Source organism: Eulemur rufifrons, chromosome 6 (genome assembly GCF_041146395.1).
Source record: "Eulemur rufifrons isolate Redbay chromosome 6, OSU_ERuf_1, whole genome shotgun sequence".
NCBI lineage: Eukaryota > Metazoa > Chordata > Mammalia > Primates > Lemuridae > Eulemur > Eulemur rufifrons.
The window spans coordinates 95,663,228-95,688,695 of record NC_090988.1 but is presented as its reverse complement, the minus strand read 5'-3'; the positions used below and the strand labels follow the sequence as shown (position 1 = coordinate 95,688,695).

At 48.7% G+C, this 25,468-nt stretch overlaps 1 protein-coding gene across 3 annotated transcripts; it reads right to left on the bottom strand.

Moving 5' to 3' along the window:
* Positions 1 to 84: 84 nt before the first annotated feature.
* On the bottom strand, positions 85 to 10,725 carry BEST1 (bestrophin 1). 3 transcript variants are annotated; one of them, XM_069470109.1, is made up of 11 exons: positions 10,650 to 10,725; positions 9,501 to 9,688; positions 8,231 to 8,325; positions 7,493 to 7,726; positions 6,810 to 6,964; positions 6,342 to 6,419; positions 5,842 to 5,994; positions 4,413 to 4,493; positions 3,939 to 4,090; positions 1,386 to 2,027; positions 85 to 436 (listed from the first exon to the last, which is right to left on the bottom strand). In XM_069470109.1, the coding sequence occupies exons 2-11, from the start codon at positions 9,650 to 9,652 to the stop codon at positions 418 to 420; spliced, it is 1,761 nt and encodes a 586-aa protein (XP_069326210.1). In that variant the 5' UTR covers positions 9,653 to 9,688; positions 10,650 to 10,725; the 3' UTR covers positions 85 to 417. The 3 variants fall into 3 exon arrangements, with proteins under 3 accessions (XP_069326210.1, XP_069326211.1, XP_069326212.1); XM_069470110.1 differs by lacking the exon at positions 9,501 to 9,688; XM_069470111.1 differs by lacking the exons at positions 4,413 to 4,493; positions 9,501 to 9,688; positions 10,650 to 10,725 and having other exon boundaries at positions 418 to 436; positions 8,231 to 8,291.
* Between the last annotated feature and the right edge of the window lie 14,743 nt (positions 10,726 to 25,468).

Below are 25,468 nucleotides of genomic sequence, written 5' to 3'. Positions count from 1 at the left end.
CAGAAATCTCTCTAGTCTGTCTTCGGGATTTCTTAGTGCCACAGTTAGGTTTCAATCACACTAATCAAAATGAACTGCTTAGGAGAATATTTGTATTTATTAAACTGTAGTTTGAAAAAGATAATAAGGTGCGGCTGTGTTGAATTCAGACAGGACTAAGGACTCCTGATTCTGAATTGCATGTTTCCAGTAGTTCATTCTGGCTTTCACAGTTTTTATGTATAAAAGGCATTTAAAGGCTGAAGTAGTCCTGTACTACTGATTTTTGTTAACCATTAAGCTAACCATTTAGTTCAGGCTGTCGTAGGAACATATTCTTCAGTGTGGACAGCGATATGGCTGTGACCGGATCAGTGTCATGCTGATGTACATGCAGATGAGGACAAGGCCGGTGAAGCGTCCCCCTTAGGAAACAGGTTAGGAATGTGCTTCATCCCTATTGAAAATGTGAGAAAGTTCACAGCATGAGTATGGAAGGTACCTTCATTTCAATACTAAATTTAGCAGTAGGAAGGCAAAGGTTGACATGGATCTTAACATCCTTTCCTAAACAGGCCATAGGTGATTTGTAAAGTTCCTGTCTAACTGGAGAAGCAAGACTGAAATTGTTGCTCCTTCAACTTTTCAATCACGATAGCTGTGTATTTTGACCACAAAAGTAACTTCTTGAAAACTAGAAATGGGAAGTTACACTTCCTCCCCACATTATGATTTGAGGTGGGGTAGGGTGTTTCTAATTGGGTGGAAATGTCCAAGAAATCTGGAATAAAGGGAAACATCTCTTGGTTTTACGGCAGCTTTAGGCTGACCCCAGGGAAGCACAAAGTTAAATATTGGCCCCCATCTGCCAGTACATGGGGGTGTGGCAGTACTTAGGTACCACCATAGAGTGCTATGGGAAAGTGCTCATTTGTCATCTGCCAGCTGATGGGCAGTGAGTTCTTGGGCTACAGTCTAGAACCCCCCAGTTCTGCCCTGTGGTTTTTGTGTCAGCCACCCCTGCTCAAAGTATGCTGGGTCCAGTGATAATATCTGCTCACCTAAGCTTGGCCTGCCTACCCTGGGGCAGCTCTTCCTCCAGCATCATTCTTGTCAGTGCAACCTCATCCTTTACCTGAGTCCCCAGGAAGTCTTCCTGGTGATGGCAGGCTCTTGGGTGAAGTGAACAAAAGTTACCAATACTTCCTAAAGTCCCTACTGAGGTGGCCAGGTAAATACCCCAAGCCAGTGCTGGGCATATGTCCAGTATGCTCTGGCAGTGATGGAACCAGAGGACACTGGAGGAAGGGTGGACTCAGCAAGGGAGGCTGGGCCGGGGGGGGGGGGGGGGGGGGGCTCATGCACACAGGGCTGTGCAGTGACCCTGGCCTGGGTGGAGGACAGACCTGTTTTCCAAGGTCCAATAAGGATCTGCATGATCTTTGAGTTTAGTGTGTATGTTGGTTGCTGACCGGTCCAAATGTGGTTCTTTGAGATGTTCAGGGATCTCCGGTGTTTCCCTCAGGTTAAACTCCACAGTTTTTCTCCTCACACGAGGTACTTCTGGTTGCTCCACCAAGGCCCCATCATCCTCTGGGAGCAATTCAAAACTGTTCTTGGCCCCAGAAGTCTCAGGCTTTAGGCTTATATCTTTGGTGTCTATGCCTGCAACACTGTGAAGGCCTGGGAGTGCTGATTGTTCAGGGGGGAAGACCATGGATATGGGGCTGAGGGGCGTCTGGGGGGCACTGTAGTATCCTGGCCTCTGATATAGTGGAGCGGACTTGAATGCGTCCACCGCCTTAAGCTTCCAGGCCTTGCTGTCTTCCTGGCCCCTAAGGTTCTGTTTTGCCCCCTTGGGGTTCTTGGGCTGGCCCTCATGGAGAAAGGACTCCTTCTTGGGCCATAGTAGTTTGGACTTTGAGTTTGTCCTTGGAGGATGGTGGTCATAGGACTGCAGCCCTAGGAAGCGGCCAATAATGCCAGCATGAGCATCGTCCTCGTCCTCCTCCTGATTGGGCTGGAACGCCATATCTTCTTTGGACAGGCTAGAAAGAAGGGGGAGACACAGGGCTGAGTGAGTGGACAAAGGATCAAAGCCTGATCATGATTCTCTCTTACCCTAGCCTCTCCCCCTCCCAAGGCCAAGGCCACACAGCCTTCCTCACAATGCGCCAACTCTCACCTCTCTCCTGATCCATCCTGTACCTCCTGACTGAGACCTCGAGGCCCAGCTCACCTCGCTCTGTCCTGTGACTCCCTCTTGCCCACAGTTAACATACCCCCTTCCCTGGCATTGAAGGGCCTCCTCTTCATCACTCGGTTCTTGCCTTTAAAACCCCCACTCCAGGCAGTCAGAACCAGTGGTCCCCAGGTGTGGGTGGTTCAGATCAGGACCAAGAGTGACTGGGCAAGGCCAGGGATTTGTGGTTCCGACAGGGGAGCAACATCCACAAAAGAGAAGTTTGGCTTCCTGGGAGCCCAAGACCTTTACTCTGCAAGAGAGAGCTTACCTACACCAGAGTATGGCCTGCCCTTGCCCCAGTCTGAATTCTCCCCATGCTCCAAGGCCCAGCGCTAGGCCCAGCCAAAGGTGATTTCTGTTATACCCTTTTCCTAGGCATCTAGTACTTTGTGCCTTATACCCAGAGCTTGGGCCTTGGGTTTGAGCTCCCTCACTAAATTGTGCATTCCTTGGAGACAAAGTCTGTGTTTTATTGTTCTGTTATCCACTTTCCCCCACCCCGACCTTCAGCTGCTGGGGTACAGGCCACGTAGGGCTCAAAGGCATCCTCCAGAAATGCTTCTGACCTAAGCAAGTCAGGCCCCCAGCCTTCATGTCACATTCCCAACCCTTCAAACTAACCCGTGGACTCTAGTCCTAATACAGCTTATTAGAATATTTGGTTCTTAAAAGAACAAGGAGAGAACACCACTGGATACTGTGGAAGAAAACCTTGAGTATGAACCCTGATGTGTGCTAAACACTCTTTAAAGTCCTCTCAACTCTGTCATCCTGGGGAGAGAGGACCATCTGGGACAACCCTCCAGCACACTACATACAGCTCAAGAGGGATGCTGACCGGCCGGGCGCGGTGGCTCACGCCTGTAATCCTAGCACTCTGGGAGGCCGAGGTGGGCGGATCGTTTGAGCTCAGGAGTTCGAGACCAGCCTGAGCAAGAGTGAGACCCCATCTCTACTAAAAATAGAAAGAAATTATATGGACAGCTAAAAATATATATAGAAAAAAAAATTAGCCGGGCATGGTGGTGCATGCCTGTAGTCCCAGCTACTCGGGAGGCTGAGGCAGTAGGATTGCTTGAGCTCAGGAGTTTGAGGTTGCTGTGAGCTAGGCTGACGCCACGGCACTCACTCTAGCCTGGGCAACAGAGTGAGACTCTGTCTCAAAAAAAAAAAAAAAAAGAGGGATGCTGACCGAATCAGGGAAATGGGAGCATGTGGAGGAAGGTCTGGTTGCTGTGGGGAGCCTGAGGCCTTTACTCTGTGGGACAAAGTCTACTCAGGAGGTACCTGTTTGGCCTGGCCTCTTGTTGGGACATGCTTGCTGCCCCTCTCCCATGCCAGGGAACCCCACTTCCACTCCCCATCCAAACACCTTAGCTTATTAGAAAACAGTTCTGGATGCTAATAGCTCTGGATAACAGGAACCAGGCCCTAACGTCCCACTGCATCACTGATCACTGGCTGTTCTTTGAGTAAGTCCCTTTTTCTCTCTGGGCCTCAGTTTCTGGACAAGGAAAAACTTAGAGCGGAGGTACCTAAGAGCCGTTCTAGCTTGAGCAGCACAGATAAGAGTGCAGGGGTGGAACCAGACATACCTGGCTCAGATGTGCTGTCGGCTAGCTATGTGACCTTAGTAACTAATGCTGTTCTAGTAATAAGTTCTTAGGCACCTGCACTTGGGGGGCTTCCCACCTGGTTCCCTGGCACTGCCCACCTGATGTTGAAAGTGGAACCCATAAAGGAGGCTCGGCGGGAATGGGCGGCAGCAGCTGTGTAGGGGGGCTGTGGTTCTGGCTCATTCCAATACATGTCCCGCTCCATCTGAGGCAGGTCCTGGTGCATCTCATCCACAGCCAACAGGGACACCTGGTCACCAGGGACAGAGGGAGAAGCCTAGCCCAAAGGTCATCCCGGGCAGGGCCATGAACTTGCCTGATGGCTTGGAGAAGTCAGTTCCCTCTCTCTGGACCTCAGTTTCCCTACCTGTGAAATGGAAAGATTGATGCCAACTTACAGTCTCAAAAGTTGAGCTGAGAATCCTGTAAGTTAATGGTTGGCTGCAGGGGGCCATGGGGTGGAAGGGGATGACAACTGACTGTGAAGCCTCCCTATAGAACTGTGGGGTCCCCTTCCTTGGGGTCCCGTTTGGGGAGGGTCCGTGGTATGGCCTCTCCAGCTCTCCCCATACCTGTAAGTTCCTGTCGACGATCCAATTGGTCTCAAAGTCATCATCATCCTCTCCAAAGGGGTTGATGAGCTGCTCTGCCACCTTGGAGATAGGTGAGGCTCTGGAGCCCTGAGGTAGAACTGCTTGAGGCCCTGCTTCCCACTCTTACACCTTAGCTCCTACCATTTCCTCGCCCCATGACGCCCTTCCTGCCTGACCACTGTCTTCAAAGCCACAACCCCTTCCCTTCTGGACACTCAGCCCCTCTGACTTTCCGGAGCCAGTCCCTCTCTGAACACCCACAGCTGTCCCTGAGTGTGTCACTCAGCCGAGTCACCACCTTTCTCTCATCGCATGTATCTTACCTGGAATTGCATTATTTTATTCATTCATTCATGTTTTCAAATATTTATTTATTCATTATTGTCTAATGCAACAGAGATATATGCTGAGGCTGTGCTGAATTAAAGGGTGGTCCAGGTGGGCAGATTCCTGGCTACTAATCTCTGATATACCCTGGCTAAGCCCCGCAGAGGTGATGAGCCACCTTAAGGGTCCAGGGGACATCTTGCAAGCAATTGGGGCACCTTGGAGAATTTCAAGCATAAAAGTGATGCGATCTGTTGATCTGTAGAAACCAAAGACAACTGGGGGGAAGATATAGAGGGAATCACAAGTGCACGTGTGTGTCTGTGTGTGTGTGTGTGTGCGTGTGTGTGTGTGATACACATGGACAGGAGGGGAAGGGAGGGAGGTCCACACCACAACTACCAAAAAAAAAAAAAAAAAAAGGAAGAAAGAAGGGAGGGAGAAGTGGGTGGGAAAGAGAAGGAAGGAAAGAAAAAGAGATGGAGAGAAAACTGTGTTTTCTCTTGTTAGGAGGAGCCCTGGCAGAGGTGAGAAGGAATACTTGGATGAGTCACCTGGGGTAGGGATGAGAGACATAGGCATCTCTCCCCATAGGCATCTTGAGTAAGGATAGGTGGTGCCAATCTGCCTTCTAAAGGGTAGGGGTTAATCAAACTCAGGGCCTTTTTTTACCGAGCAGAGGTGAGATGTGGCCTCACCAGCAGAGTCTGCCACTGCCACTCAGATTCCATGAATTCCCCTTGCTCTGGAAGCGTCTGAAGAACATTCTCTTCAGGGGGCACCAAATGGTTAGACTGACTGAGCTTTCCCTGTCTTTCATGCTGTAAGTTCTGGGCCTCGGGCAAAGCACTGGACTCAGACACAGGTCTCAAGCAGGTCCCTCCCCTCTTGGGGGTCTCAGTTTCTGCGTATGTAACAACATGGGGAACATGCAGACCAGCGAACTGTGGTTGGGGCCCAACACCCTACTTTCCATGTTTGAGACCCTCCTATCCTGGCTGTCCATCTTCATCCCAGGCCACTGCTGGCCAGGACCCCTCTGGCCATGCCTCCAGCCTGTCCAGGTGCTGGAGAGGCTCACCTTCAGCCAGCCAACATAGAAGAAGAACTGCAGGAACGTCAAGAGGGGCACGACCAGGTCCAGCTCGTGGCCAGGGTAGGACTTGGCTGGGTTCAGAAACTGCCGCCCAATGAGGCAAGCCAGGAAGAAGCTGTACACTGCCACAGTCACCACCTGGGAGGAGAGAGATGAGGAGGCGGCAGAAAAGGGCTGGTGGGGACCCTGAAATCAGGAAGCTCCCTAGCTGAGAGTCCGATGCCTTGCTCTGACTTTCATACTCATATGACTTTGGATCTCTGTTAACTCCTCTTTAAAATGGGGATAATCACATTGCCTCCACTGGGCTGGATCAGGCAGGAGCCTGGACTCTTAGAACTTGGCACTTCAAAGTCCAGACCCAACTCCCAGGGTGGGCTTTTTATTCTAGATTCTCTAGATGAGCCTTTCTCATCACAGGCTACTTCCTAGGTCCTTCTAGCCTCAGTTTCTTGAAGGGGCAGCCTCACCAGCCTAGTCCTCACCTGTGTGTACACCAATGGGACACTGATCCAGTCGTAGGCATACAGGTGTCCACACTGAGTACGCAGGATGTTCATTTCCTGGGGGCAGGAGGGAGGGATGGGGTTCTGAGCACCACCTGCTCTCCTAGGAGCACCCCCAGCTCTTCTCCAGGTACCAGGGTCTGGTGCTCATGGTCCAGTCTTGGTTGTGTGGTCATGGGCAGCTCACTAAATCTCTCTATGCCTCAACCTCCTCATCCAGCAAAAAGGAACCAAGATCTCACAGGCTCACTTAGAGAGGAGATGGGAGGGGCATTTGAGGAGGAACCACCTTGGGCTGTGGAATCCTGTTGGAAAAGATCCTACAACCCCACCGCAGACCCTGGGAAGACCCTTAAGGGCTCTAGCCTTTTCTTTGTAGGAAATCTTGTTTCATCTGGGCCACACCATTCCCACTCCGTGGCAGCCCCATCTGTGCAGCGGGCTCACGTTCAGCAGGCTCTGGAGCAGAACAGAGTCCCGGATTCGGCCTCCAAGCCAGGCCTTCATTGCCAGGTTGGCAAACCACACCCAGGGCACCCAGAACATGTTGTGTGGTAAACTCAATTTTTCAAAGTGCTTGTGTTCCGCGGGGGTCATAAAGCCTGCGGAGTAGAACGGAGTTAGCGGGTGGGAGAACCTGCAGAAGGGGTGCCAGCACCGGGTGACCAGGCCGGGCCCTGCTGAGCCTATAGGGACCTTGGCACTCCTTTGCCATCTTTCAACAAAAAATTACTGAGCACCCAGTATGTGTTGTTCTGGGCTGAGCACGAGGGAGGGGACTGTCTTATTAACCAGGACGGGGTCGGGCAAGGCCGAGGGGGAGGCCAGAGAATGATGTCACAGACCTCCAGACTAGAAACTGGAGATTAGCAGGGACAAGGGCAGAGGGAGGTAGAGTCTAGTACCCCACCAGTTCCCCAGCCACCACCCTTTTCTTGTCCCTCAAGGGTCCTTGGCCCTCCCTCGAACGCTGATCCTTCCACGTTAAGCTCCTGACTCCACCTCGCCCAATTCGGCCCCCAGGTCTTGGCCCCACCCCCTCCTGGTCCACCCAATCCTCGAGTGCAAAGGACTCTGGCTCCACCCATCTCCCGCGTCCGCCACACCCCTCAGTCTCTGGCCCCGCCCACCTGCTTGCACCAGGTGCTGGGGGCTGGGAAAGCGCTTGTAGACCGCGGTGCTGATGCTGCGCAGGATGAGCAGGTTGCCCAGGTTGGCGTAGCGGATGAGCGTGCGCCGCAGCAGCCGGCCTTGCTCGTCCGTGCCCTCCACGAAGCCCGACACCAGGCTCATGAGGCGGTCGGGCCACGGCAGGTTCTCGTACTGGTTCCACCAGCGGGTCACGACCAACGTCACGTAGAAGCCTGGGCAGGAGGTGCAGGGGGGCGGGGGGGAGGGGCGAGGGGCCGGGCTGCGGCCAGAGCCCAGCGCCGCGACGTCGCCGTTTCTGCGTCTTTATGATGCGAGCGACCCACCCCCAACCTTCCCGGAAGGCGCTGGGGGTGTGGAGGGGGCCAGGCAGAGTCTCGCTTGGAGGCGAAAGCGTCAAGGGTTATCCCTCCCAGGAGTCCCCTGCCGACCCCAGAAATCCGCCAGAGCCCCTCCCCTCCTGCGCAGGGGCTCCGGGGACCCTGACGTCGGCGCTTCCCTCGGACAATGGGGTTTTGAGTGCCGACAGCAGGACGTCCTTCCTAAGGTCTAACTTCGGTGTCTCTGGCTGCCGCCGCAGGCCAGAACTAGAGAGGCACCGACAGGCCACTGGCCTCGCTCCTCCCCGCTCCTCACGCCCCAGCTCCCCGTAGTCCGCCCGGGGCCTGTCTGGAGCCTGGGCGGCCACGGGACCGGGACAGCCCGAAAGGGGAGCTCACCCAGCACGAAGGAAATGGGGATGAGCTGGATGTAGCTGTCGCAATACAGAGTCAGCTTCTCAAATATCAGCTGCTGTTCCTCTGTCAGGGCCAGCCTGGGGGGGGGGGGGAAGGAGATGTGTGGACACTGTGAAGAGATGGCTGAGACTGTCCCCAGGTCTGGCCCTGGGTAGGAGTGGGGCCACCTCCGTGTTGTCCCATGTCTTCCCTGTCCCTTCCACTGGCCCGGTCCAGTGTCCCTCCTCTGGCAGCCCTGGATTGGACAGGCCAGAGGAGGCTCCTTTGGGGAGAATCCTCACACCCCTGGGTGAGGCATAGGAGGGAAGGTCCCGCTAAACGGATCAGTTTTTGGCACCACTGACCCTTTGACAGGAGCCAAGGGACAGTTGTTTAAAAGCGGGTTGAAACAGAGTGGTCTTTAAAGAGAGGGGTGCACAGGCAGCACAGAGGATTTTTAGGGCCCTGCAGCTACTCCGTGATGCTGTCCTGATGGGTACGTGTCACTGTTCATTTATCCGAACCCAGAGCATGTACACACCGAGAGGGAGCCCTGGTGTAAACTGTGGACTTTGGGCAATAATGATGTGTCAGTGGGGTGCATGGATTGTGACAAATGTGCCAGTGCGGGGGTGTTGATAGTGGGGGCCGTGGGCATGGGGGCAGCAGAGAGGCACGTGAGAACTCTCTGTACCTTCTGTTCAATCTTGCTGTGAACTTAAAACTGCTCTAAAAAATAGTCTAATTTTTTTTAAAAAGAGCCCTAGTGAAAACCAAAGAAGACCAATGTGCTTTGTTATTAGTATTATTAGGAACTCAAGAGTTTTATGTTTTTGATATTGTACGATCCATTGTAATCATTAGCGTGTTTTCAATGTAAAGTGCTGTCATATATTCAGTGATTATATCGGTTTTACATTTTATTATTTAGATAAACATTTTAATCAAAATATATATTTTAAATTTGTACCGTGTGGGCCTGCGTGTGTGGGATTGAGTGAACCAGGCCAGCTGAGTGGCCAGTAAGGCCTGTCCTCCGGGCCCGCCCTGGGTTGGAGGAAAGGTGGCTGAGGCCCTCCCCACCTGGGTGGACCTGCCTTCCCAGTCTGACTTCTTTTCTCTCCCCAGCCCCCAGCACCTGGTCAGGAACTCAGCTCAGCCTTGTACGTCACTGGTGCCTCGGCCCCCAAGCTGGCTGGGAGGCCCCCCCCAGGAGCTCTGAGCCCCAGTCCCATCCCTCCCAGGCCCCCAGCCCCAGCCCTGCCACCTGTACCTGTAAATGAAGCGGATGGTGTAGTAGCAGAGCAGGAAGATGAGGAACTCGCCGTACAGCAGCTTGTAGATGCTGCCCCTCCAGCACAGCAGCAGGCGGGAGAAGCAGCCCAAGCGGGCGTTGGCCACTTGGCTAGTATAGGTGATGGTCATGGCCAGGGACTGGGCTGCAGCAGGTGGGCTTGAGTCCTGGTGGGAAGACAGAGGGGGACACCAACAGGGGCCTTTCAGGACCCTTCCCTGCTCTGGGCCTCAGTTCTCCCATCTGGACACTGGGAGGCAGATGAGGGGGTCTCCAAGGCCCTCCCAGCTCTGACTGCATGTGAGAGGTGGAAACCCCAGACAGTGAGTCCAGAGGTTGCCCATAGCCTGGCCAGGGCAGACACTGGTAGGTCTGTGTGTTGGCATGTGCCCTTATTTTGTATGGTGACAAAGACAGTAACAACAGCAACATCCACTCACTGAGCTCAGGTCCTCTGAGCCAGAAGTGCTCTGAGCCCATCTTGATCATTAGCTCCCCAGGCTCCCTCACCCACCCTGGGGTGAGAAGTAGGTAAGGGCCCAGGTCAGCCAGGTCCACTGCCATATTTCCACCCCCAGAACACAGCCTGGGTTCGTGGAGGGGCTCAAATATCTACTGTATGGTGGCCCCAGGGCCTTTTTACCTGCTGGTGCTCCTACCTGAGGGACACTCTTCCTCAGAAAACTGCACGGCTCATTCCCACTTCAGAAGGGATGTTCCCTACCATCCTACCTGGCATTCTCTGCTCCCTCACCTTGCTCAATTTTTCTAGATAGCAGTTATCACTGCTTGAAATTACACGGGATAGCTACTTGTTCGTTGCCTGTTTCTGCCTCAGGGTGGGAGCTCCTATTGCGTTCTCATAGGAGGTGCTCGATAACAAGTTGCTGAAGCAGTGGGTGATGCCTCCCCCCCTCGTTCTGATGCAGCCACACTGGCTGTCTCTCTGTGCCCGGTGCACACCCAGCTCATTCCTACCTCAGGGCCTTTGCACAGACATACGGGTGCCCACACACCTGACGTGCTGCCCGTGTGGACACATCACACACACATATGGCAAGGACAGTCACCCACCCCTGAAGGCCCTCAAAGCCCCAGCCCAGTCTGCCTGGGGCACCTCCTACTCACAGTGGGGTTCCAGGCTGGTCTGGTGATTCCACAGAAGGTCTGGCCACTAGGCTGGTGGGACTCTCTGGGACTCTGTGGCCAGTGCCCTGTCCACACTTAGAGGCTGGCACTGCCCACTTGTGTGTGCTGAGCAGTCACTTGACTCCCTAAGCCAGGGCCTCCACAAAGGAGCCCTTGTCTTGGTCCCTTCTCATAATCTGGTCATAAGCAACAACCAGCACAGCCTGGCCAGGGCCCCTCTAATTCCTTCCTGGGGGGCATTGGACTGACACCAAGGCTGGAATTTAGGGCAACACCTCTCTGCCATGGCCCTAAAATCCAGAGGTTGAGGGATCTTCTCCACTCTGTGTTGTGGAGAAGATGTGTTCTGACCCTTGAGGTCTTGCAGGGAGAATTGGGTGGAGGAGTGCGGTGGTGACTGGGCTTCCATGCCTGTGCCAGGAGCTACCCAGGAAGGGGGAGCCTCTGCCCGGGTCCCAGGGTCTTTGATAGCCCTGTGGGCTGCGGCAATAATACCAGGCTACAGTCAAAAGTCCCAGCTTCTGGTCCTGGCTCTGCTACCTGTATGTGGTGACCCTGGGTGGGTATCTGCTCCTCTCTTGGCCTCAGTGCCCCTGTCTGAAATGGATGGTGTTGCTCTGGAATTTCATCACCTCAGTAAGAGTGACAGAATTCTGCATGTGATGGTCAGGAGCTCTGATAGGCTGCTAGTGACATCATGGGTTATTCTGTCTGTGATTGGTTGGCAGGACCCATTAATAGGCTGGTGCAGAGCTATGGACGGAGAAGGTGGGTAGGGGGTTCGTGGGGGGGGGGGCCCAGCCGGTGGAGGGTAACAGAGCAGCCCTTGTATTTATGCTGCTGGCTCCTAGCCAGCCGGTGCAAAATGGGGTGTGTGGCCAGATCCCCAAGGGCAACTGGTTAAAATCTCAGCGGCTGGTTCAATACATTTTAACGTATCAGTCCATATACAAGAGCTCTCCTAAGCTGCGGGAAGTGATGCGTTTCTACTGACACGCTCATCTTGTACTGTTAAGTGAAAAGAGCAGAGCTCCAAGCAGTGGTAGTTCTTGGTCTTTCTTGGATGCGAGAATCACCCAGAATGTTTATCAAATGTGTACCTTCTCAGGATCTTCCTCCAGAGTCTGATACTGTGGCCTTGGGGATGTTGCGTTTTTATCAAGCAGGGCAGGGGATTTTGATGTGAGTGGTCTTGGAACCGTAGTTCAGAAGCCCTGATTTGCAATGACCCTGAGCCTTAAAATAAATCCACCCTCCCCCTCCCCTGCCCTCCCCCTCATCTCTCCCACCCCGCCCCCCACCCTGCTCGCTCTCAGACATACTAAGTGTTAGCAATGCTGAGATTGCAGGTGATTCTTGTACACACCACTCTTGCCTTTATAATTATCTTCCTCGTGGGGGAGGAACCCTATTTCACAACGACCTTGGGTACTTTTCTAATCACAGCAAACAATAAAGCTGTTGTTATCATGAGAGAGTCTCTTCTTAGACCAGAGACGGCCTTGTAGAAGTATTTGCTGCCTCCCCGCTGTCCCATTTCTGTCCTTAACTGAAAGAGGGAAAGAAGTAGCTTCACTTGAGCCTCCGTCTCCTCATCTGTGAAATGTGACAACAATGCCTGCCTCGGCAGCCGGGTGAGAATGATGGATGGGAAACATGTTAGTCAACCCTCCAAACCAGTGGTTCTCATGCCTGGCTGCCTGTTAACTTTTCCTGGTCCAAACCACTGATGCCTGTGTCCCACCCTACAAATTCTGATTCAATTGGTCTGGATGGGCCCCAGGTGTTGGTAGTTTTTCAAATTTTCCAGGTGATTCTACTTTGCAGCCTGGGTAGCGAATCACTGCTGTAATTGTTTCTCCACCTTGCAGTCCCTCTTCCCGACCAACACACACTGACACTCAGGACAGAGCTTTCCACTTAGCAGGTGATTAATAAATATATTTTAACTAAAGTTAAAACATGTGCCTGGCACAATGACGCACTCTCTGTATTCAGGAATAAATGAAAATCCTGCCTTTGTGGGGACAGGTTCCTGCCTCCCCTGTGGTGGCCACTAGAGAGCGCTCTTGACCAGCTGACTCTGGCCTGGGGGGCCTGGTCCACCGGTCAGGGTCAGTGCAGACTACGGCGTTCTGGTTGGAAGGCTCCTTCACCTCGTTGACCAAGACCAGCAGCCATACAGCCATGACAGGGAGTTGAGAGACCCCTGGAGTTGGGAGACCCCTGAACTTCAGGCTCCTTGGCATATCCCAGAAGTACTTCCAGGACCAGCTGACAGTGCTTTCCCTGTGTCCCTTCCCCTTCCAGGTGCCCCAGGATGTCCCAAGAGACACCCCAGGAGCAGCTGCTCCTGGCCCCACCCCAGAGCTAAGACAGGCACACCCTGGCACAAGTCATGGTCTCTCCCTCTGGGTCTCAGCCATGCACATGTCCCCAGCCAGCCAGGCATGGCTTAGGCACATAGCAAAGCCACGGTGAGTGCTGACCCCAGCCATGCCTGGATGAAGGGCCCCAGAATTGACCCCTGCAAAGATGGCACCCAGCTTAGGTCACTCTCTTCTGCTTCCCATTCCACAAAGTAATCATTCAACAAACTACCTCTCATTCTAGAACTGAGCCTAATCTAATTCCTGCCTCCAGGTATTCATAGTCAAATAAATACCAGGGAAATACTTACTCTAACACAGATGGCAAGACCTGAGATCTGTGCCAAGTGCACAGAGGTCAGGGAAATCTTTACAGAGAAGGGAGCATTCGAGTTGGGTCTTGAAGCACGAGTAGGAGTACACTGAGCTGAGAAGAATGGAAGAGCATTACATGTCAGGGTAACAGCCCACGAGAAGTCACAGAGCTATTACTGACGGATGGTTCGGTATGGCATTCCTGTTCACATTTTACAGAGGAGGACACTGAAGTTCAAGGCCCGCCTTGTTCAACGTCACACAGCTATAACTGACTTGAGACTGGAATCTGGGTCTTCAGATTTTGGATCCTGTGTCCTTTCCACTGCCCACCACCAGCTCTGTAGTGGAGGTCAGTTTTTGAGGATGGATTCTCACCTGTTAGAGTCGTGGTCTCTGTGAGGGTTGAAGAGAGGTCGAAGGGATGGGGGATGCAGAGAAGGGACTTTGACTGCAGCAGCGCCCGTGCTCTGGAGCCCCCTGGCAGAAAGCCATCTCTGGGGGCAGGCACCGCAGAGCTGGGCAGATGGGTGGAGGTTCCAGACGCAGAACGCTATGGTCTTCGCACTTAGGATAACCGTGGCAACAGGAGCATCACAGAGGGCCTTCCACGATGCCCTTCCAGGCCCTGTCTCAGCTGGGTGGGAAGAAAGGGACCCAGCGTGGCTGGGGGCAGAGGGCAGGGGGCCACGGGGTGGGCCAGCCAGGACTGGGGGCTGCCTCCAGGCTCTATGTAGAGCACCTGCCAGCCCATACCTCTCTTGGGCCATTCATAGAACAAACAGGGCAGAGGTGAAGAGAGAAAGGAGGGGCTTGGTACACCTGGACAGAGGAGGGGAGGGATACTACCAGTCCAGGGCCCAGAAGCAAGCCAGACAATAGCGCCTCTTCCCTGGGGTCAGGCAGCCCTGATCCCTGAAGGGCTGGGGTAGACTCAACATTCAAAGAGATGAACACATAAGCTCTGGCCACTGCAGAAAGACAGCAGCAACCAGCGGAGGCAGGGAGAAGCTGGGGTACGCCTGGGTCCTGCTTCACCAAACCCAGTCCCACCAATGACAATGGAATAGCATGGAACAAGCCAGAGCAGGCCCAACTAGAGACACAAAGCAAGAGGATTCCCCACAGCTTGGGGAGAACACTGGGATCCCCGAGCTGCCTGTCGCCCATGGACCCAGCCCCGCTGAGGCCAGCCAGGTGAGGACTGAGCCATCCACATCCCACCCGACCCCCACCCCACCAGCTCAGAACTGGAGTTAATGGGCAGAGGAGGAGGGGGAGGAACACCATGGGTCAGGCTTCTAGAGAGATGTGCCGGGCACGGGACGACCTGGATGCTGTCACACATTCACTACCAGTCAGTGGCCTCAGTGTCCTTATCTCAAATGGGTGTGAAGTTTGACAGGCCCCGAAAGAACGTTGTTGGTTTTTCTGTCCAAAGAAACTGAGGCATAGAGAAGGAAAATGACTTGCCTGAAGTCACAAAGGATTAGAATTGGGACTGGGCAGTAACAGTAGGTCCCCGGTCTTGGTCAGTGCAGTGTCTCTCTGCTGTTCCAGGCTGTTCCTAAAGTTCAGTTTCACAGGCATGCGCTAATGCCAACCGTGCAAGGGAAAGGACAGAGGAAACGATAGTTTCTCCCACATTTTGAGCACTTAATGGGTGCCAGACAGTGCAGTAAGTGCTTTTTAGAAACGGTGTCACCCAATCATCAGAACAAAGCCCTGGGGAATAGGAAGGGCGGACAGAGGTGCGGGAGGTTAGCACAAGGGCAGATCTGATGAACAGTGAGCTGTGTCGTGAGTATCTGTTAGGTGGACAGGATCACTGAGCAGGCCGCCTTAGCTGCCTTTTTCTGCCTCTGATGCAGGTTGGCTCGGCATAGCGTGGGCTCTCACAGTGACCCCGTCTCTACTAAAAATATAAAAATTAGCCAGGCATCACCTGTAGTCCCAGCTACTCCGGAGGCTGAGGCAGGAGGATTGGTTGAGCCCAGGAGTTGGAGGTCGCAGTGAGCTATGATGATGACACCACTACAATCTACCTAAGGTGACAAAGTGAGACCCTGTCTCAAAAAAAACTAAAAAAAAAACAACAAACCAAACAAATATTTTCTCCTATTCTGTAGGTTGCCTTTTCACTTTCTTGAGGATGTTGACACATAAATTTTTTTAATTTTGATGACATTAAAAACTTTTGTATGAATTTTGACCTTGCAAAATCCAAGATCATAAAGTTTTAACTATATGTTTTCTTCTGAGAATCTCAAAGCTTGAGCTATTTGACCGATTTTGAGTTAATTTTCATGCATGGTGTGAGGTAAAGATCCTTCTTTCGCATGTAGATATTCAATTGTCCATGCACTATTTGTTGAAAAGATTATTCTTTTCCTCAATGGATGGTCTTGGCACCCTTGTTGAAAATCAGTTGATGATAGATGTGTGGGTTTATTTTTGGCCTCTCGATTCTATTCCATTGATCTATATGTCATGCTCAAGCAGGCTCTACACTGTTTTGATTATGTAGCTGTGTAGAAATTTTTAAATCAGAAGTGTGCATTCTATAACTCTGCTCTTTTTCAAGATTGTTTTGTCTATTCTTAAAATCCCATAGGAACTTTAGGATCACCTTGCCCATTTCTGCAAAAAAGGCAGTTGGAATTTTGGTAGGGATTACTTTGAGTCTGTAGATCACTTTGCCAGTTTTACAATATCTAGTCTTCCAATTATCTTTTTATTTATTTACGTCTTTAATTTTATTCAACAATGTTTTGTAGTTTTTTTTGTTTTTTTTTTTTTTGAGACAGAGTCTCACTCTGTTACCCAGGCTAGAATGAGTGCCGTGGCGTCAGCCTAGCTCACAGCAACCTCAAACTCCTGAGCTCAAGGGATCCTCCTGTCTCAGCCTCCCGAGTAGCTGGGACTACAGGCATGCACCACCATGCCCGGCTAATTTTTTCTATATATATTTTTAGCTGTCCATATAATTTCTTTCTATTTTTAGTAGAGATGGGGTCTCGCTCTTGCTCAGGCTGGTCTCGAACTCCTGAGCTCAAATGATCCGCCCACCTTGGCCTCCCAGAGTGCTAGGATTACAGGCGTGAGCCACCACGCCCGGCCTGTTTTGTAGTTTTGAGTGTACAAGTCGTGCACCTCCTTGGTTAACAATATTCCCAAGTATTTTATTCTTTTTGATACTAGGGTAAATGGAATTATTTTCTTAATTTCATTTTCAGATTATTCATTGTTGGTATATAGAAATACAACTGATTTTTGTACATTGATCTTGTATCCTGCAACTTTGCTGAATTCATTTGCTAGCTGTAATAGTTTTTGTGTGGATTCTTCAGGCTTCTCTATATATAAGATTACGCCATCTGTGAATATAGTTTTACTTCTTCCTTTCCAGTTTGGATGCCTTTTATTTCTTTTTCTTGTGTAACTGCCCTTGCTAATACTTCCAGTGAAGTGTTGAATAGAAGTGGCAAGGCCAGCTGCCCTGATCTTGTTCTGATCATGGGAGGAAAGCTGTCAGTCTTTCACCATTAAGTATGCTATTAACTGTGGGTTTTCATAGAAGCCCGTTAACAGGTTGAGGAAGTTCCCTTCTATTCCTAGTTTTACGGGTATTTTGATCATGAAAGGCTGTTGGTTTTGTCAAATTGTTTTTCTGCATCAATTGAGATGATCATATTTGTTGTTTGTTTTCTTCATTCTGATAATGTGATATATTACAGTGGACCCCTCTGTATCTGTGGGTTCTGTATCTGTAGATTGAGCCAACCACAGATAGAAAATATTTAAAAAAAAAAAGGATGGTAGAATTTGTACTGAACATGTACAGACTTTTTTCCTTGTCATTATGCCCTAAACAATAAAATATAATAACTATTTACATGGCATTTACATTGTATTAGGTATTATAAGTAATCTAGAGATGACTTAAAATATACAGGAGGATGCGTGTAGGTTATATGCAAATACCATGCCGTTTTATTTATTTACTTAGAGATGGGGCATAGCTACGTTGCCCAGGATGGCCTTGCAATCCCAGGCTCAAGCAATCCTCCTGCCTCAGTCTCTGGAGTAGCTGGGACTACAGGTGTGCACCACTGCACCTGACTTACACCATCTTATACAAGGGCATTGGGCATCACAGATTTTGGTATCCGAGGGGGATCCTGAAGTCAATTCCCCATGGTACATTGATTTATTTTGATGTTGAACCACCTTTGCTGCCATTCCCAGGATAAATCTCATGTGGCCATGATGTATAATCTTTTTAATATGTTCTGGATTTGATTTGCTAGTATTCTGTTTGCATCTATACTCATAAGGGATGTTGGTCTGTAGATTTACAGACCTGCAATTGTATATTTATCACAGAACTTTTCAAAATAGCAATGATATGGAATCAACCTAAGTGTCCATCAGTGGATAAAGAAATGTGGTATATACCATGGAATACCACTCAGTCATCAAAAAGAATGAAATCATGTCTTTTGCAGCGACATGGATGGAATTGGAGGCCATTATCTTAAGGGAAATAACTCAGAAACAGAAAGTCAAATACTGCATGTTCTCACTTATAAGCGGAAGCTAAATAACACAGACTCATGGACATAGAGAGTGGAATAATAGACATTGGAGGCCGGGCGCGGTGGCTCACGCCTGTAATCCTAGCACTCTGGGAGGCCAAGGTGGGCGGATCGTTTGAGCTCAGGAGTTCGAGACCAGCCTGAGCAAGAGCGAGACCCCATCTCTACTAAAAATAGAAAGAAATTATATGGACAGCTAAAAATATATATAGAAAAAATTAGCCGGGCTGGTGGTGCATGCCTGTAGTCCCAGCCACTTGGGAGGCTGAGACAGGAGGATCCCTTGAGCTCAGGAGTTTGAGGTTGCTGTGAGCTAGGCTGACGCCACGGCACTCACTCTAGCCTGGGTAACAGAGTGAGACTCTGTCTCAAAAAAAAAAAAAAAATAGACATTGGAGACTCAGAAGAGTGAGAGGGTTAAAGGGGGTGAGGGATGAAAAATTACTTAATGAGTACAATGTACACTATCCAGGTGATGTTTACACTAAAAATCCAGACTTCACCACTATGAACTGTATCCATGTAACGAAACTGTACTTGTACCCACTAAATCTATAAAAATTTTTAAAAAATAAAAATAGAAAAGGCTAGCACCAAATTGTTTCACTGATGAATTCTCAAATATTTAAAGAAGAATAAAAAATCCTTCTCAAACTCTTCCAAAAAATAGAGTATACCTTATAACTCATTCTGTGATGCCAGTGTTGCCCTGAAACTAAAGCCAGACAAAGTGATCACAGGGAAGGAAATCTACAGACCAACATCCCTTATGAGTATAGATGCAAATATCTTCAACAGAATACTAGCAAATCAAATCCAGAACGTATTAAAAAGATTATACATCATGGCCATGTGAGATTTACCCTGGGAATGGCAGCAAGGGTGGTTCCACATCAAAATAAATCAATGTACCATGGGGAATTGGCTTCAGGATCCCCCTCGGATACCAAAATCTGTGATGCCCAATGCCCTTGTATAAGATGGTGTAAGTCAGGTGCAGTGGTGCACACCTGTAGTCCCAGCTACTCCAGAGACTGAGGCAGGAGGATTGCTTGAGCCTAGAGGTTCAAGGGCATCCTGGGCAACATAGCAAAGCCCCATCTTGGCGGGGATGGTGCGCGTGTGTCTTGCTCTTGCTCAGGCTGGTCTGGAACTCCTAACCTCAAGCGATCTTCCCGCCTCAGCCTCCCAGAGTGCTAGGCTTACAGGTGTTAGCATGCCTGGCCTGCAAGTGATTTTTGTATTAATAGCCAATCTTTTTGCCAAACTGTCTTATTAATTATAATAATTTACCGATAGAGTCTTTTGGATTTGCTATGTAGACATTCATATCATCTGTAAATAATGACAGTTCTGGTTGTTCTTTTCTGATTTTTATGTCTTAAATTTTTTTCTAGTCTTGTTGCACTGGCTACAGTCACCAGTATAATGTCATACAGAAAGCAATGAAAGCAGCCAAACCTGCCTCATTTCTTATTTCATTCATTTATTCATTTATATCATCCAGCCCAAAATGTCATCATTCGTTATTTTAAAAGAATGTTTGTAGCATTTCACCATTAAGAATGTTTTCTCTGGGGTTTTGGTGGATACTCTTTGTCAGATTAATGAAGTTCTCTTTTATTCCCAGATTTCTAAATTGTTGTTGTTGTTTTAAATAAATTGGGATTGAATTTTATCAAATGCTTTTCCTGCATTTATTTGGATAATCATCATGTTTTCCTTCTTTAATCTGTTACAGTGGTGAATGACATTTAAAGATTTTCTAATGTTAAACCAAGCTTGAATTTTTGGTAGGATGCACCATAAGCAGGTTGAGTTTATATTTTGTGCACTGCTGGGTGTGGTTTGCTAATATTTCACTTAGAATATTTGCATCTGTGTTTACGAGTGAGATAGGCTTGTAATTTTCCTTTCTCATACTATCCTCATTGGGCTCCTTGCCTCACAGAATGAGCTTGACTGCTCTTCCCCGTTTTTGAAATTAATTTTGATTTCTATCAAAGTAGCCACAAAATTTTAAAAGTCAGGCCAGGTGCAGTGGCTCATGCCTGTAATCCCAGTACTCTGGGAGGTAGAGGCGGGAGGATTGCTTGAGCCCAGGAGTTTGAGACCAGCCTGAGTAAGAGCGAGACCCCATCTTCACAAAAAAACAGAAAAATTAGCCAGGCGTTGTGGCTCGCTTCTGTAGTCCCAGCTACTTGGGAGGCTGAGGCAGGAGGATCTCTTGAGCCCAGGAGTTTGAGGTTGCTGTGAGTTATGATGATGCCACACTGCACTCTAGCCCAGGTTAACAGAGTGACACCCTGTCTCAAAAAAAAAAAAAAAAAAAAAAAAAAAAACTAGTCAAATAATCACAAAAAGTTGTATAATAAAAGACAGCAGTTTTCTGCTTCACCCTTCCATCCCCTCCTGCCCACCTCTAGCTGTTCCTTCTGGGGTTTACACACCTTTGTATTTCTAAATAATATTGATAGCTTTTTGTTAATCAATTTGAGACATTATCTACTGACTTTCTGTTTAGCAGATAGGAATTTAATTCTCTGATACCACTGTGGGTTAAAACAATAGTGGTTAAGTGAATATTTGATATTTACATTTTTATGACTACTCAATATTATACATAGGTGAGCACTTTAGAAACTATGATTGTATTTTCTAGTTTTGGTTTTCCCTAAAGTTAGTAATGATCTTTTTAACAATTGCTCAACTTTCTTTCTGCCTCTTGCTAATCCTTCCCAGACCTTCTCATATCTTCAAGCACAGTAGTTAATCTACCAGTTGCAATGGTTTTCCTTGGAGACACCCTTCCAAGAGGCCACCCTTCTCCTCTCTCTGGGCTGGTTGCTCTTCATGCTGCCATGTAGCCATTGTCCTGGGACTTGGCTGTCACCCTTACAATAACCTTTCTCGTTCTCCCGGGATTCCCTGTTTTCCTGGATCTTCTTTATTTCTTTTTTATGGTTTACACTTCTGTTTTGGTGGAGCACATCCTGTAACAGTTCATGAGTTCAAAATGGTGGTACAGAGGGGAAAGCTGATGACGACAGCCCTCAACGTACCCGCCTGTTGATCTTCTGTTTTCCAGTTTGGACCCATTGCCCTCTTTGCCTACATAGGATCGCAGGACATGCCCTTACTACCAACCTGGGGATTCCCTTCCCTTGGTCCCATGTTGAGTTTCCTGTCTTCTGACCTATGTGTTTTTCTTTCTTTGCTCACTCCCTCATTTTGTTGGGGTGCATTCATCTTAGTCCATTCCAGCTGCCATAAGAAAATACCTTAGACTGCACAATTCATCAATAATAGAAATTTATTTCTTGCAGTTCTGGAGCTAGAAAGTCCAAGATCAAGGTGCCAGCAGGTTCAGAGTCTAGTAAGAACTCTCCAGTTTCAAGATGGTACCTTCTTGCTGCATCCTCACATGGAGGAAGGACAGTCACTGTGCCTTCACACGGCTGAAGAGCAAAAAGGGACTAGCGTGCTCCCTTCAACCTCTTTTATAAGGTCACTAATCCCATTCATGAGGATGGATCTCTCATGACTTAATCACTTCCTAAAGGCCCCACTTCTTAATACCATAGTTCAATCGTATTGGTGATTGAACATATGTATTTTTTGTTTTGTTTTATTTTTTGAGACAGAGTCTTGCTCTGCTGCCTGGGCTAGAGTGCTGTGTCATCAGCCTAGCTCACAGCAACCTCAAACTCCTGGGCTTAAGCAATTCTCCTGCCTCAGCCTCCAGAGTAGCTGGGACTACGGGCATGTGCCACCATACCCAGCTAATTTTTTTTTCTATATATATTTTTAGTTGTCCAGATAATTTCTTTCTATTTTTAGTAGAGATGAGGTCTCGCTCTTACTCAAGCTGGTCTCACACTCCTGACCTCGAATGATCCTCCTGCCTCGGCCTCCCAGGGTGCTAGGATTACAGGCATGAACCACTGAGCCTGGCCGAACATATGTATTTTGGAGGACACATTTAGACCACAGCAGCATCTTTTAGCTGTTTCTGAGAAAAGAGCCCGTTGGGTTTAAATTTTTTGAGATCCAGAATAAATAAAAATTTATTTATTCTATCCTTACACCTGAATTACAGTTTGGCCAGCATAGAATTCTAGGTTGGAAATGATTTTCCTTCAGAATTTTGAAGGTGCTCTTCCATTGTCTTCTTGCTTCTACTGGAAAGTCCAAACCCATTATGATTCCAGATCCTTTGCTGTGACTGTTTTTGTGTTTATGGAAGATAGCAAGATCTTCTCTTTGTCCTAGTTTCCTGAAATCGTACACTGATATATCTTAGTGTTTTCATGGACTCTACCAGGCATTAGGTGGGCTTTTTTGATTTGAAAACTCATATACTTCAGTTTCAGAAAATAATCTTGAATGATTTAATATTTGATGCTTCATTCATTTCAGTTTCTTCTGTTCTCTCTTTCTAGAATCCATATTATTCAGCTACTGAACCTCCTACACTCTGATTTTCTAATCTTTTCTGCATTTTTCATTTCTTTCTTTTCTGGGGGATATTCCCTCAACTTTGTCTTTCAACCCTTCCTCAGAGGTTTTCATTTCTGCCATCGTGCTTTTTAAAAATATATCGTTTCCCAAGAGTTTTTGTTGTTCTTGCTCTCTGAATGTTTACTTTCAAAGGTCACGTTCTTATTTCATGAATGCAATACCTTCTTTTCTCTCTCTGAGGGTATTAATTCTTGCTCCTCCTCCTCGTCCTCCTCTTCCTCTTCCTCTTCTTCCTGCAGAGTCTCTGTTTTTTTTCTGCTTGCCAGGTTTGGCTTCTCTTACGTTAGAGTTCTCCTTAGTTATCTAACGATCCTTGGTTGTCTGCTCATTATTAAGAAAGGGTTAGGGTTAGGGTTAGGGTTAGGGTTCCTCAGAGCTGCTGGGAAGCCCTCAGCACGTCAACTTTGAGCTTCACAGTGTGGAGTTCTGGATGGATATTTGTTGGGAGCGCTAGTCTTAGGTCTGTCTTCCTGGGCTGGGCAGAGTCTCGTAGAGAGATTATCCAGAGGGCAAAGGTCCGGCTGCCCCCATTTTGGCAGCCAAATGAAAGAAGAGGGTTGGGGGTCTCGGTGTTCAGTGCATGTGCAATCACTTAATCCCCTTAGCTACTGGCCCAAAGACCTTCTGTTTACCATCCTAGAGAATAAATTCCTAGTCTTACGCCAGACTCAGAAAGGGGTAGTCGCCCAGTGGTAGGAAGTAGGAGAGGGATCTAGGGATCTATTTGCTTCTCAATTAGCTTTGATCTAGTGCCCCAGGTTTTAGCTTTTGCTACTGATGTCAGAGGTCTCTGTCGCTGCCAGTTTCTGATAAGTTGCTTCCTTGATCTGTCCATAATTGAAAGAGGTTTGTTGATACCTCACACCGTACTGATAGATTTGTTTCATTACCCCTTGTAGCTCTAATGATTTTTGCTTTAATATTTTTGGTCATTTTATTAGGCACGTATTAATTTACAATTGTTATGGCTTTCTGGTGTATTTAACTTTTTTTCCTTAACATTGTCATCATTTTATTATTACTGCATAGGGACCAACCAACTCTACCCCAATGTTGTTTTTTTTGTCTTAAAGTTCAGCTTTTTTTAAAAAATTTTATTTATTTATTTTTTTTGAGACAGAATTTCACTCTGTTGCCGGGGCTAGAGTGAGTGCCATGGCGTCAGCCTAGCTCACAGCAACCTCAAACTCCTGGGCTCAAGCAATCCTTCTGCTTCAGCCTCCAGAGTAGCTGGGACTATAGGCATGCGCCACCATGCCCAGCTAATTTTTTCTATATAGTTTTAGTTGTCCAGATAATTTCTTTCTATTTTTAGTAGAGACGGGGTCTCGCTCTTGCTCAGGCTGGTCTCGAACTCCTGAGCTCAAACGATCCGCCCACCTCGGCCTCCCAGAGTGCTGGGATTACAGGCGTGAGCCACCGCCTCCCTGCCTAAAGTTCAGTTATTAATATAGGTATAGCACCTTTCGTTTGGGGTAACTTTTTCAGTCTCAACCTTTCCCTATCCTTATGCTTAGGTGTGTCAGGTATGTTGTTTTTTCTCTTTTCTTTCTTTTTTTTTTTTTTTAACCATTTTAAAGTGTACAATTTAGTGGCATTAAGTACATTCGCACTGTTGTGCAACCATCATCCACCTCCAGAACTTTCGCATCTTCCCAAACTGAAACTCGGTACCCATTGAACACATATTACCTCCCCTCCGCCTCTATTTTCTTTTCTTTTCTTTTTTTTTTTTCTTTTGAGACAGAGTCTCACTGTCACCCCGGCTAGAGTGCTAGATATTTGCCAAGTGTTCACTTCTATTTTCTATGCACACCGCTGTCCATTTAGTCTTCCCAAAGCAGGACTCTGATCATTTCACTTCCCTGCTCAAAAATGTTTAACCATCTCACTATCTCCGGCGGAGCCTTTAGAATAAAGTCCAAATTCTTTAACTTGGCCTCCAAGGCTTTTGGGATTCAGCCTGAGGCTGCCTGTCCAGCCTTTTAGTTCCTGAGCTCTGGGCAAGTGAAAGGTTTGCTTCTCCCATGTTCTGCTCTTCCGGCCTCCAAGCCTTTGTCCCGGGATTGCTCTGCATAGAATCCCTGCTCTCCATTTCTACATAGATATTTAAATCCTGTTTATTCTTCAAGCCCTACTTTCTCTAAAAAGCCTCACCTTACCCTTCCTCCTGAGAGGGTAGACGGTGGAGAGATAAGAAAATGGGCTTTGCAGTCAGACAGACTTGGATTAAAATCTGAGTTCCTTTACTTGTTAGCTGTTGGCCAAACCCTTTAACCTTTCCAAATCTCAGTTTTCTCGTCTTTAAAATGGGAACAGAAAGCAATGAAGGACCACATCGGGTGAGTGCAAGGGTGAACTGAGTCTGATTTTGCTTGTAAAGATCCTAGCACAGACCCCGCCACATCCCATTCTGCCATCTTGGCAGGGAGTCACCAGCTGTCCAGAAGTCCTACCTTCCCCCACTAGTCATGTCTTCCCCCAAGGTTTCCAATGGACTCACTAATTCCATAAGTTGCCGAGCTTTCCTGCTGAGGGCATGGGAGTGGGCCAACAGGTTTAGCCTCTAGGAACTCAGCCCTGGCCCCCAGGCACCTTGGTGGGACTCCCACACCCATCCGGGCCCAAAGGAATCCCTTCCTTCCTTCCTTCCTTCCTCATTTGAGTTTTGTAGCTGGGAAATGTGTGTGTCCAAAAGGGTCTACCAGCAGCCCCGCTCCTCGCCATCAACACCCCGTGATACGATGATGAGCCAAGAGGAGCAGAGACAATCCTCCTGACTTGAAGGTGGGTAAACTGAGGCTCAAGCCAGCTTCCATATAGTTGGGTCTAGAACTTGTGTGTCTTTGGAGCCAGAGAAGGGAATTACTCAAGGGGCTCTGGGAGGCCTGGGCAGCTGTGGTGGGGAACTGGGGGAGCTCTGGCCCCAGAGCAGGATCCAGGCCAGGGATCCTGGCTGTTGGGGCCTCCACACCCTGTCTGCAAGTGGGTTAAT

What these genes read in the sequence shown, in the direction of transcription:
- BEST1 (XM_069470109.1), bottom strand. Translation starts at nt 9,652, where the DNA reads ATGACCATCACCTATACTAGCCAAGTGGCCAACGCCCGCTTGGGCTGC. An exon ending in TGCTCCAGAGCCTGCTGAAC is followed by an intron (nt 6,420 to 6,809) that starts GTGAGCCCGCTG and finishes TCCTGCCCCCAG; the next exon opens with GAAATGAACATCCTGCGTAC. An exon ending in GGTTCCACTTTCAACATCAG is followed by an intron (nt 2,028 to 3,938) that starts GTGGGCAGTGCC and finishes CCTTCTTTCTAG; the next exon opens with CCTGTCCAAAGAAGATATGG.